Source organism: Haemorhous mexicanus, chromosome Z (genome assembly GCF_027477595.1).
Source record: "Haemorhous mexicanus isolate bHaeMex1 chromosome Z, bHaeMex1.pri, whole genome shotgun sequence".
Classification (NCBI taxonomy): domain Eukaryota; kingdom Metazoa; phylum Chordata; class Aves; order Passeriformes; family Fringillidae; genus Haemorhous; species Haemorhous mexicanus.
In genome coordinates, this window is record NC_082381.1 from 21259668 (window position 1) to 21272196 (window position 12529).

The following is a 12529-nucleotide window of genomic DNA, read 5'->3' on the forward strand; positions in this document are numbered from 1 at the left end:
TCAATCACCGGTTTTAAACCCCTCTTCCCTTCCATGGAGAGGGAATATTGTTTGACCCTTATAGGGTCTTCAGGCCTTTCAATTTCCACCCGAATCGGTTCTATGTCCAACCTCCCAGCTTCTCCCAGGACATACCACACCTTCGGGTCTATTTTCTCCTCATCAGGGGCAGTGAGGCTGTAAAGTCTCACTTTGAGCTGTGCTTTTTCTACCGCCAGCCCAACCCCCAAAGCAACCATCACGTCCTGCCCCAACAAGTTAAAGTCTGCACCTTTAGCTACTAAAATGTTACCAACGTGTTTTCTGTTTCCTGTGCTTCTTTCAATGTTTTTTATGATGGGGACCTCAAAAGGGTCCCCTTTTGCTCCTGTCACCACCATGGAATCATCGCTCAAAGAGCATCCCTTTGGTATTTGTAACACCATTGACCGCTCTGCTCCTGAATCTACCATAAATTGTAATTCTTCTTTGTAGGGTCCCACTTTTAATTTTATCAAGGGCTCCCTAGATGTTCTGGGACCCAAACTGAAAAGCCCCTGACACCTCTAATCTTCCTGAAACATGGCCTGATCCTTGGCTCTGTTGGGGCGATTTTGTTTAATGTGCCCCTTTTGTTTGCAGTAATAACATTCAAACTCCCGCTTTTGCCCCCCTGAACCTTTGTCCTGAGTCGGAGACGGACCAGTTTTTTTTGCTGACCCCTTTTTCACTGCATCCTTTCCCCGTTCCTGTTTCTGAGCCTCTCTCACCGCTGCCACCAGGACTTTAGCCTGTATTTTCTGCCTTTCCTCATCTCGGCGCATGTAAACTTTCTGAGCTTCACGCAACAGCCCCTGCAACCCCTGCTCCTGCCAACCATCTGTTTTCTCTAACTTCTTCCGAATATCTTCCCAAGATTTCGCCACAAACTGAGTTTTCAACAGCACCATCCCCACCGGGAAATCAGGGTCTGTCCCTGAATACATCAAACCCTTCCGGAGTCTCTCCAACCACTCCATAGGTGTTTCATCCTTCCCTTGGCATTCCCTGAGCACTTTACTCATGTTCTGCCCCTTCGGTACCACCTCCCTGATACCTTGAATCACCATATTTCACAGATTTATCATCATCTGCCTCCCCTCTTCCATCTGGGTTTCCCAAGACAGCTTTTGGTTTGGCCACCGCTCCTCCCTGGACCCCCCCATTCGGGTTCCGCTTTTCCCAGTCCCTGATCGCAGCTGACCAGATCATGTCTCACTCCTCATTTTTAAATAACGATCTGAGGATCACTTGGAGATCCTCGTAAGTGTAAATACTTGTTCCCAAAAATTCATCCAACCCCTCTGCTACTCCGAGCAGGTCATCCATCAGCTTTCCCATCTCTTTTTTGAACGCTCTTACATCACTGGTGTCAATTGGGCTGTGGACATATCCAATCACCCCTGGGGCCGTCGGTACCTCCCGTAAGGGGTAGATACCAAGTTTTACCTCCTCATCTCCACTTTGTCTCACGGTCGACCTCCTCGTTCTCCTCCTAGTTCAGCGTGCCTGGGGACACCCGCCCCCTTCTCCTTGGCCTTCGGGGATACTTGTGGCAGCGGCTGCTCTGCAGTTGCATGGCCATGTGGGGGAGCGGATGCCGCCGCTTGTTCTGGTGGCGGCGGTGATGCAATCGCCTGAACTTGCAGCACCCCCACTTCGAGAGGCATTCCTGGCACCGCTTGTGCCAGAGCGGGACCTGGGTTCTCTGGAGCCACAAGGTAAGGTGGTTGAAGATTTTCCAATGGTTCCCACTCCCTCCCTGCTTTTGCTGCACACAGGCAGGCTCTCTCTGGGTGCAGACTCGGGAGAGCATGCCTCCATATGTCTGCATACTCGATTTCCTCCGGGTCCGCGGACTGCGACCGTTCACGTGGTCAAACAAAGACTCACAGGTCCAACTTTCAAACGTGCCGAATATCGGCCAAACCACGTACTGTCCGATTTCCCTCCCCCCCCCCCCCCCCCCCATTTCTCCATACTAAAATGAATCATCGTTTCTTTGGATTTCCCCCACCTCTGTGGAATCTCATCCCAGTGTTCCAGCATCCACCCCAGAGGACTGTCTCAGGGTATTTCTGATAACACTCTCCTGGGGACCTGAGGGATTTTTTCCTGGGTTTTCTTTTGTCCCTTGATTTTTCCCAATCTCATTTTCTCAAAGAAGGTTAAGAATTTCCTTACCTTTTGTTGTTTTCCTGGGACTTTCGTCTCGAGTCCCGATCCTTTCTCCAACGTTGGGTTTTCCAACTTGCGAAAAGTCGCCAGCCTGACCAAGTTGGACAGTTGACCGCCTTGTCGACTTGTAGGTAGTCTTTCTTACCTGTTTCCTCCGGTTTCAGAAGGTGTACTAATTCCTGGACCTTTCAAGGCTTGCTTCCCTTCTTCCAATCCCAAACGTGACCGGTTTTTCCCCTAGACTCTTCCCGAGCCCCAGGTCTCATGTGTTTAGAGCGAGCACCTTTCGCTTTCCCCTTGACTGGCCGCTTCCCTCGCAGGATAGCGGAACCACAATCGCAGGCTACGCACTCGCTCCGTGACAATGTCACGTCTCACACATGCGTCCGATCACGCTCCACCCAACTATGCAATACTTAAGGTCCTTTTCCTGCGTGGAATTCTTCGTGCATGTTGATTTTTACAGATGAGAAAAACCTCGTATCTCGGAGATCTCTCTAGATCTTTCCGAGTCGAGAATGGGCCCTTATTTCCCTGGCTCTGTTAGCACGCGACTCCAATCATCATCTGCAGTTCTGGTCTGCGGTTTTTTTGTGAATCTGATTGGTTCCGAAATCCGATTCCCGTCCAGGCCGCTAAAACCAGCGGGGCACCCCCCGGGCTAAAAAAGGGGGTTCCCGGACCCCAATATCAGATCACATCGGGCTGTCACCAATTTGTTATAAATGATCAAGTCTGCAGCCAAATTTTTATAAAATATTTTATAATTTTATTAGATCTACAACCAAAAAATAAAATATTATTAAACCGCCACAGCCAAGACAGTTTCAACCCCGGACTTTGATGCTGGGTGAACTTAGGTCGAGCTAAGGTAGTGTCAGTGTCTCCCCAGAGTGTCACACCAACTGCTCCAGGTAGCCAGCTTATATACAGTTTATTCTACCTGGAGCAGAAATGACCTAAGATTTCTGTATGTTCCTACATATGTATAATGGGAACTAAACAGATGCAGTCCTGTACAAAAGTCCATAGGCTTGGATGGCTGTCTGGGCTCCTTGAAATGGTGTTCCTTTCAGATGTAGCCAAGATGTTGCCTGTTTTTGGATGCTATCTCTCCCAGGTGTTGTTCGGTGAATGTTCTGACGTTCTCGGGAAATGGTCGCTGATAACCCAGGAAAGACTCACTCGTTAATGGTCATGATTTTATCTGGCTGAGTCTTGGAAACCTTTTGGAAATGAAAAGCCCTGCTTCTGGCCATGAGGGTCAGATGCATGGTTGGATCTTTATAATTTTTATTCAATCTCCAAAGCATGAATTATCTACATCATATACTACACAAGGAAAGGGAAAGAATGGAATGAAAATAGAATCTTGTGACTGAGCAGACAGCCTGAGACAGCTGGACTGCCATTGACTGTGATTAATTAGAAACAACCTCATGAGACCAATCAAAGATGCCACCTGTTGCATTCCACAGCAGCAGATCGTTATTGCTTCCATTTTCTTCCTGAGACCTCTCAGCCTCTCAGGAGAAAAATCCTGGCAAAGGGATTTTTCAGAAAATGTCATGGCTACACCACCTCTCAGCTGGCGGGGCACAAGGGCTTCCTCAGGTGCAGGCATCTCCTCTCCGCTCTTCCTGCGCTTGCTTTCCCCAGTTCAGGCAAGCAAAGCTGCTTGGCTTAGGACGTTCTTCAGGCTTCTGAAAGGGCCTGGCCACTTAGCTAGAGCAGGGCAAGGAAGGGAGTCTTACAACACTCGGCATACTTGAGAGTTTTATTGTCACTCCAGCTGAAACAAAGTATCCCCTCGCTACTTCCGCCTCTTTAGCATTCGGTCCTGCAGGTGGCCTGCTCAGGCTGACAGCTTGCAGCGCCTGCAGGGTCCAGTTCTGCGGCAGCCCAGCTTTTCCTCCCACAGCTTAATTTTATAATGACAATTCTTTCATTTCTACTTCAAAGATACTTCAGAGCTTGTCTAAATTAACAATATTCTCCTCTAAGCTAATCAATCCTTGATTGTCTAAGCTACCTTCTATAGTCCTACCAAGTCGCTCCCTATGTGTCCTAAATTTTTGAAAATTTTACCTAAAATGAAAAATTTTATTTTTGAAAAAAATCCAACAGAGCTTTCAATGAAACCTAACTTACACCTAAACTAACCTAAGCTAAGCTAAATTATCACCTAAACTAGCAAATTACAAAAGCCTTTGATTTCCTATCTACAGCCCAGCTCCTCTTAAAACTCAGGGCATGGCTGAAACTCTGCTTGATGATGACACATCCCCTTCTCCCTCCTCTCCGCTGGCGGCGCACAAGGGCCTCCTCAGGCGCAGGCGTCTCCTCTCCAATCTTCCTGCACTTGCTTGGCTGAGGTGATCAGAGCAGCCAGGCTGGAGGCAGGATGGCCTGAGGTCACAAAGGGATGCTGCCCAGAGGAAAAAGAAAACAAAGAAAGGAAGCCTTACTTTCCAGGATCACATCCTCATGGGCTCAAGCAGGACTCCTTGGCTACCAGAAAGACACACCAAGAGCAAGCATCGAGGGCAGCATGTGCTCCTGCGCCTTCCTGTCCTGGCACCCGTCTCAGCCCCGTGGCCCACACTCCTCCTCATCCCTTCATGCAGGCGTCCTCAGCTGACAGGGCTTTTTGGCCCTTTGCTTTTTCTTACCTGCAGGAGTTCCTGGGCAGACCAGCGCCTGTCCTCGTCTGCCTGCAGGCAGCAGCGGAGAAAGTCGCGCAGGAGAGCCGAGTGGTGCTTGGGGTTCTGCAGTTTTGGGGTCCCATTCCTTTCTATCAGTTCAAAAACCTACAGCACACGGATGCAAGAGGACACTGGAGCTGCTCCTTTGCTAGCCGCATCAGCTCTCTCCACACAGAGCCCTCTTTCTAAGCTGCACCTTACCCTGAGACGGGCTTCCCGCTGGTAAGGAGCTTCCCCTTCCACCATTTCCAGCCCCATGATCCCCAGGGACCAGATGTCCACTTTGGGGCCGTAGGCTTCTCCTCTCACCACCTCCGGTGCCATCCAGCTGGGAGTGCCGACGCGGGAGCTGCGCTTGCTGCGCTCAGGGCTGAGCTGAGCGCAGAGGCCAAAGTCAGCTGAGGAGAACAACAAAGCCTGTCAAAGCCAGCTACCACTGGCCAAGCAGCCAAAAGGATTGCCCACTCCAAGCCTGGCAAGGAGATGCTGAATCTAGCTGAAAGAGCAGCTGAGCACTCCTTGCACGGGGCTGGAGCCAGGGAAAGAAGGCATCGGCCACTTCAAAAACACCCCGGCCATTCACGCGCTGGCCGAGCGGCGCTCCTGGCCGAGTGGCACTCACCAAAAGGCAGCCCCAGAGCACAGGCTGCAAATGCCGCACACAAGCAGGGATACCCACCCAACTTGACGGATCCATCCATGCCCACAAGAACGTTGCCGCTTTTGATGTCTCTGTGGATGACTTGGCGGCAATGAAGGAAATGCAGTCCTTGCAGGCACTGAGAGAGAAAAAGGAGGGAGGGAAAGTTAACGTGCAGGATCTGATCTCATACCACCAGAAAGGAAAGAGCTCAACGGGATGGACTGCTTTCTCATGGGAATTGGGAGCCAGGGTGCAGCATCATGGTGCTTCTCCTCTGTCTTGTGACAGCAGCAGCAGCAAAAGAAAGCTGAGAGCAAGAAATCTCTGCTGTCCTTAACCTCCAGCTAACAAGCAGCGTCCTGGGCAGGCCCGGGGAAGCACAAGTGGGATGCCTCACCTCCCGACAGACAGCGCCTATCTGTCCTTCCTCCAGGTACACTGCCCGGAGCACATCAAACAAGGTGCCGCCGTCCATGAACTCCATGGCCAGCCAAAGCTCTGCATCCACCAGGTAGCTGGAAGAAGAAAACCACGGCATGGACAGAGAGCAATGGCCACTGCTCAGTCACCCGAGGGCCTGAGCCAGGCTTTTGCCAGTGCTCTCCAAGCTACGTGTGCCGCAAGAGATTCTTGAACAGCAGGTCAACCTCCTCCCACCCTCTGGAGACGAGCAGAGAAATCATCATCACCAGCTCCGTTCTCTGCCACTGACCAAAGGGCATTGTCTCTTCTGGCTTGCACTAGCTCATTGCCATGACAGTATGCCAACCTGTCAAAGTAGGAGACGATATTGCGATGCCTGTTGTCCCTCATGGCCAGGATTTCAATGGCAGCCAGCTCCTCGGACATCTCCTCCCCAAGCGACATGATCTTGATGGCCACCTAAGATGACATGGGCGACGGTTACCTTGAGAAGACGCAGCCTGCTCCAGATCACAAACGCAGACGTGGAGCGAGTGCTTGTGCGATGGGGCAGCCAGCTGTGCCAAAGTGCCTGGTTTCTAGACTGCAGAGCTCAGCAGAAGCACCAAAGCCCATCCCAAGTGCATTCTGCACCCTGAGCCTAGACGGTACTTCAGCGGAACAGCCTCTGCTGCAGACGTGGAGCGGCCAGCCAAAGCTGCAGGCAGAGCTCGCAGCAGCGGGCAAAGCACTCCAGAGCTGCAAAATGCCATGGGGCTCTTGGCACTTTACCTGTTGTCCGCTGCTGATGTCAAGGGCTTTATAAACAGCTCCAAACCCCCTAGAAAGAAAACAGCAGCAGAAAAAGCCCTTTAGCCCTGGCACGGAAAGCAAGCCTAGGCCGGAGATCTGCCCAGGCTGCCTGGACGCCTTAGAAAATGCCATCTGCGGCCTCTCTTTTTCAGCACATCACTCCGTGAGCCCTCTGCCAATGCAGGGCAGGGTGTCCGAGGGAACACTAAGGTCCAGCATGAAGACCAAGGGCCGCTGCAAATCTCCAAGGCACGCGCCCAGTTTGGTCACTTCCAAACCTAAGGGGAACTCTCTTCTTGCGTGGGTGTGCATGCATGTGTGTGTCAAGAAATTGAGAACAATTCTGGCCAGAACACTGTCTTGGAGAATCTGACATTTCTTGGATGGCAAGGTGCTCTTTCAGGCCATAAAGCTGCAATGGCAGGAGGTGCTCCAGCTCCTGCTCCTCAGTGTTGCAAGATAGACATTGCCAGCGTCAACTTGTCTTTGATGTGGCCTTCGGATTGCTCTGATTGAGCAGCGCTGGCAGGCGACAGGAGGTAAAGCCAGAGTCTGACCATGACTGGAGCTTGCCTGACTTCACACTTGATATTGCACCAGCCAAAGTCCTGGCCCGCCGTTTTGTGAAATGAGCTGACGTCACACACTTACCCTCGTCCGAGTTCTTCAAAGGCCGTGTATTTGCTCATTGGCTGGCCCACACTCACAATGCTCCCTGAAAGACAAAAGCAGGGCAGGGCGCTCACTTGCACGCAGAGACGCCGCTCCCCAGACCATCCCAAACGCAGGGCCACTGCCAGCAGCTCTGGGACCCTTGGCTTCCAGCTGCTGAGACCAGCAAGTGGGAGGGCCATCTTCTCCACCTTCCATCAGGTGGCCTTTCCTAGGAGGACTTCATTTCATTGAAGTACAGCTTGATAAGCCAAAATGATGAGCCCTTAAGAGCGGGGCCCGAAGAGGTAAGCAAGGGCCTTTGCAGCCTCTGCAGTCACACCCCCCATCACTGCCAGGGCCTCCTGGAAGCACAAAGTGTCTGAGCCGCACGAGGAGTAAGAACGAGAGCCAGAAAACAGCTGGGGCCAGAGAGCTCCCTGGGGCCTACACACTTGCTAGGTGCCAGCCTTCTGCTCCAGCAGAAACAATCTCTGCTTTTCTCTTTGGCACAGAAGGCAGCCCAGGCAGAGCCAAGCCAGGCCCAGCCGCCCTCACAGGCAACAGGAGCTCCCTGAGCGCTCCCGCGCTGCCTCCAAGCACAACAACAGGTTCTGCAGAGGGGCTGAAGGGCCTCTGAGACCGGGGAGAACTTCTGGCACGACCCGCACCGAGACACGCACACAGCGCACGGCTCTGGCAGATGACAAATACACCGGACGTACTCAGTGTCTTCGGGCCCTGCTCCTCTCTCGTCTCGGGCTGCTGGGCTGCGCCGCTGGATGAAGTGCCAGCAGCGGGGGGCGAGCTGGCTGCTGCAGGCCATGCTGCTCCGGCGGCACCAGGCTGAATTGCAGAGCGGGTGTTGAGCTGGGACAAGAAAGGATTTCCCGTCAGAAGGGCGGCTGGCCCAGAGGCCCCGCGGAACGCAGGGCACAAGCTAGGCCTTCGGAAGATTCCGTCAGCCATTGGGCCCTTTCCCGTGTTCCCTTCTCCAAGGCAATGGGAAAAGCACAAAGGCTATTTTGATCCAGCCCCTCATGGCCGCTTCCATGCCCCATTTTTCAGCTTTTCTGACAGAGACTGGCAACAAGGTAGAGATGGGGCTGTGAAGATCCAGAAAGAGACCAGAGCATGGCCCCTGAGCCTTGCTGCTTTCCTCCTCCTGTGTTTTCCCGGGCAATGAAACCGCCCCGGAGTTGGCATGCATCTGTCTGCTCAGAAACCCGGAGCATGTCCCTTCTCTGATCTCTTTCATGGATTTCCCCTCTCTATGTCAGGCTTAAGGGAGCGGCCCTTCGGAGCCGCCTTCCAGCCCTGGCCAGACGCACCCGCCCTTTACAATGCAGAGCTGACAAGGAATCTCCTCTCCAAACTCCGCTCTGACCGCGTGGAAGCCCAGCGCAGCCTACATTGTGCGTGCAGCTAATTAGTCTGTGGAGAGGGCAGGTGCCCTCCAGGGGCCGCTGGCTCCCAAATACCCCGCAAGGCTGTCAGCTGCGGCTTTGGGCCGCTCTGCCCGCTGACCACGGGCAGCCTGCACTGACAATGGGCACAAGGAGCTGACTTCTGCCCTGGGAAGAATGGAATGCCTCTTCTCTGATGCCAAGAGACATTCTCAGGCCCTCTCGGCATCCCAGCAAAGTGATGCTTGAAGGTCAAAGCTCAGAAGCCGTTGGCCAGGCCTCCCTGGCTTGCCCGAAGCGGCACTACGCTGCAGGCACGCAGCCCCCAGCATCTTCAGCCGCCAGCAACGAGGGCTGCTCCATCCAAGCCTTGAAGCTTGGCCCTGCACCAAAGGCAGTGCCAAGCTCAGCTGCCACTTACTGGCTCTGCACGTTCAGGCTGTGGAGGGACAACAGCTGGAGGCTTGATGTTCCTTTGCTCCTCTTCAGCCTCTTCCTCAGTAACAGAGGGAGCCAGAGGAGCCGCTGACCCTGCTGTTGAGCCCTGCAGACAGACACAAGTGAGAGAGACAGGCAAGAGCCAGTCCCTGAGGAGCTGCTTTCTGCTGAGCTGGGAAAGGGAAGGGCAAACCATACACTTTGATGCAAGTGGGACTCTGAGTCATGAAAAGCCCAGGAAGATGGCTGAATCAGGTGCTACTCCATCTTGCTGTGCATTTGAACTTCCCTGCTGCCTAGAAGCAGCAAGACACCTTGGAGCTGGCCCACTTGCCTTTCATCTCTTGAAAGGCTTCTCTTTCCTTGGAAAATCAGCAAACAGCCAGTGCTCCCTTTGCTACTGCTGATGCCAGCAGGCACTTGGCCTTTCTTTCAGCCTCCCACGCTGGCACTCCACTGCGCTCTCCTGCCAAAGGCCAAGCTGGCAGAATTGCCACACAATTCTCACACGCCAGCAAGGTCCCAGCTTCCTTTGCCACTCACCAAAGGACAGGCTCGTCTCCATCCGCGTGTCAGGTGACCTGCAGCCAGCGAGGGAAAAGGAACCAGAGGCCCTTAGAAAAGTGCCTGTGCCTGCGACTGCCACAGCACCAGTCAGTCCCAACAGAGAGCATTTGCCTTTCCCAGCATGCCTCCAGGAGAACAGCTCTTTCCCACAGCAAGCAAGAGGAAAAGAAGGACGCTCGGGTAGGCTCTGTCTGCATTTGGGCCTCTCTTGCCAGGAGAGAAATAGAAACACAGCCATGGAAATGTCCCTTGTCCCTGAACAGTCTCAGCTTCCCTTGTGCCCAGCAGCTCAAGCAGCATTTTCCTCCTCTCTTTCCTGCATTTTACCTCGAGATTCTTTTCAATGGCATGCACTAATTCCCATCAATTGGCAGAAGAGGATAGCCCAGGAAAGTTTCCACAAAGGGCCCCCTTTGCTCTGGCAGCTCTCTGCTGAAGCAGCCCAGGAACTGCTCCCGGCTTCAGCAGCAAAGCCGAACTGCATTGCAGTTTGTGCTGCATGGCCGAGGGAATCACAAGCCATGGCACACCAGAAAAGGGTCGAGTAACACAGCCAAGGCCTCCAGGAGGCAGAATTTGGGGCAAACACTGCTTTCCTTCACTCCCGGAGAGAACCGCAGAGTTGGTAGAAGTGCTTCTGAGGATCTCTCCTCAGAGTCTGCAATTTGCAGCTTGTCTTGCTTGAAGCAGCAAGCCGAGGAAATGACAGACTCCACAGCCACGCACTCTCCCGGCGAGGGAGGGCAACCGCTGCAGGTTACGCTGCAAATCCTCCGTGCCTGCCGCCCAGTACAGATAGCCCCTTTCCAGCTGCTGCTGCTGGCAGGAGCTTGACCAAAGGGGTGGCATCTTCATGGCCATTTTGTTCCTAAATCAACTGGGTCACTACTGCCGCATTAAGAGCAGAGCCAAGCAAAGGGCAGGTGATGCCAGCCCCAGGATGAACCTTTACTTACGAGTCAGCTGGGTCACGTAGTAGGCAGAATAGGCAAGAGAAAAGACAGTGCAAACCGCGGCACAGACTTGCCCGATCATTTTGGCAGCGCTGTGCGGGTTTGCACGCTGAATGCCACCCAAGGGAAAAGCAAGGCTCCTCTCGGGGTGCAGGCCGTCTGCTGAGAACGCCTTGATCACAAGGATCCTCCTGCAGGGAGCGAGCGCAAGAGCTGCTCTGGACAAGCAGGCCTTGTGCACACCGGGACAACGCTGTGCTGACGGCACTGTGACGTGGCACCGCTCCCTTGACCTCACAATGGCAGCTGCCCTGCCTTTGTTGTGCCCAGCCAGCCAACCCCTCTGCAGAGCTGATGCGAAAGAAAGGCCTGGCAAGTTCTCCTCAGTCCTAAAGCAGCAGAAAATGACCTCACGCTCCATAAGGCATTGCTCACGGCATCCCAGGGGAGGCCAGAACAATGAGCCAGCCCTCCTAGCATCCAAGGAATCCAAGAAAACTTGACTTTGGTTCCCAAAGCTTTGACTAAAAGCAAGTGTGCTTCTTCTAGGTGGCATCTTAGTTGCTTCTGAAAAGCCTCCCTTCTTCAATGACAAAAGAAGGGGGCAAAAGAAGCCAAGAGAATAAACGTCCAGGAGCATTGTAGGCTGCAGTGGCTTCTTGAGCACGTGGGTGCATGCTGACCTCCGCTCTGACTCGCTTTGGAGGCCGGCCTCCCTTTGCGGCAGGGAGACGCTGGCTTAGCTCTTGACGCAAAGCTCCTCTCGTCCTGCTTGCTGTTTCTCTGGCAACTGAAAGTCTCAGAACATCCGGAAGAGCTGTGCCGTGGTTTGTGCCACACCTGTGTTGTGTTGGAGCTCTGGCAGCAGCCTGCAGCTCACTGCTCTGCAATGGCCTGCAGATGTCGAGCCCTAAGGAGGCCCCTTTGGAACAGTCCAAAGCCGCAGGGTGACGGATGTTTGCCCAAGCTCCGTGCTCCCTGTGAGATTCCTTGCCGAGATTTGGGCAGCCACATCCCAGTACAAATGAGCTGCGGTCATTCCCTTCTCTCTCAAAATCTTGAGGCAGACCCAGGAGGCATCTTGAAAGTGGAAGAAAATACTGGGTGGGAGGGGGAAAAAAGTGCTCCCAGCTGCTCTGCAAATCAGCTCTGTTCACCCGTGGAATCCCACTCCATGGCTAAGCTTGCTTTCCTGGGGACCCAGCACAGACGTGTCCTCTGATAACAGACAGCTCAGTGCCTTGAACGGAGCTTTACCCTGGGCTCTTCACACTTGGAATGCTGAGGGTGGCATTTGAAAATCAATGCACCAGTTGAATGGCCCAGAACTACCTTGGAATTCTCTTGCTGAAACACTGCAGTTGTTGCCCAGAAGAGTTCCCTCCATTTGAAAGCATCTCATTTTCCCTGTTTCCAAGTCAGCTGACCTTCCCCAGCCAATTGGAGGGCTTAGAGAAGGAAGCATGATGTCTCAGTGTCTCAGAGCACCTTGAGCAGAGCGCTTTGGTGCCCCAAAGGTTAAGGAGAGGGCACTGTTAGGAAGATGGGCCATTTCAGCCCTCCTTTGCTTTTCAATACCAAGTGGTTGCCAGCAAGGGGGGACAAGCAGGGCCTGGCCCCTCCTCCTGCCCCGCTGTGAGCTGCGGCTGGCCCTGAGGGACAGCAGGGCACACGGGAATACCATCTGTGCCAGGCAGGAGGGGTGCTGTGGGGCAGCTGTCAGGGGGTCTGTGGGGCAGGGGCAGGGACCCTCTG

The 12529-nt window shown here is 53.6% G+C and overlaps 1 protein-coding gene across 1 annotated transcript; it reads right to left on the reverse strand.

Annotated features, from left to right (window-relative positions):
- Nucleotides 1-4522: 4522 nt before the first annotated feature.
- LOC132322444 (serine/threonine-protein kinase PAK 3-like) lies at nucleotides 4523-10856 on the reverse strand. The gene is made up of 12 exons (XM_059836936.1): nucleotides 10778-10856; nucleotides 9798-9835; nucleotides 9238-9360; nucleotides 8136-8280; nucleotides 7411-7474; nucleotides 6739-6787; nucleotides 6314-6426; nucleotides 5942-6059; nucleotides 5581-5680; nucleotides 5103-5299; nucleotides 4869-5006; nucleotides 4523-4624 (listed from the first exon to the last, which is right to left on the reverse strand). The coding sequence occupies exons 1-12, from the start codon at nucleotides 10854-10856 to the stop codon at nucleotides 4523-4525; spliced, it is 1266 nt and encodes a 421-aa protein (XP_059692919.1).
- Between the last annotated feature and the right edge of the window lie 1673 nt (nucleotides 10857-12529).

Bases quoted from the DNA above. Each gene is read 5' to 3' on its own strand.
- LOC132322444 (XM_059836936.1), bottom strand. From the start codon at position 10,856: ATGATCGGGCAAGTCTGTGCCGCGGTTTGCACTGTCTTTTCTCTTGCC. The intron at 5,681-5,941 runs GTGAGGCATCCC...TTTCTCTCTCAG, and splicing joins TAGGCGCTGTCTGTCGGGAG to TGCCTGCAAGGACTGCATTT. The intron at 5,007-5,102 runs GTAAGGTGCAGC...CGTGTGCTGTAG, and splicing joins AGCGGGAAGCCCGTCTCAGG to GTTTTTGAACTGATAGAAAG.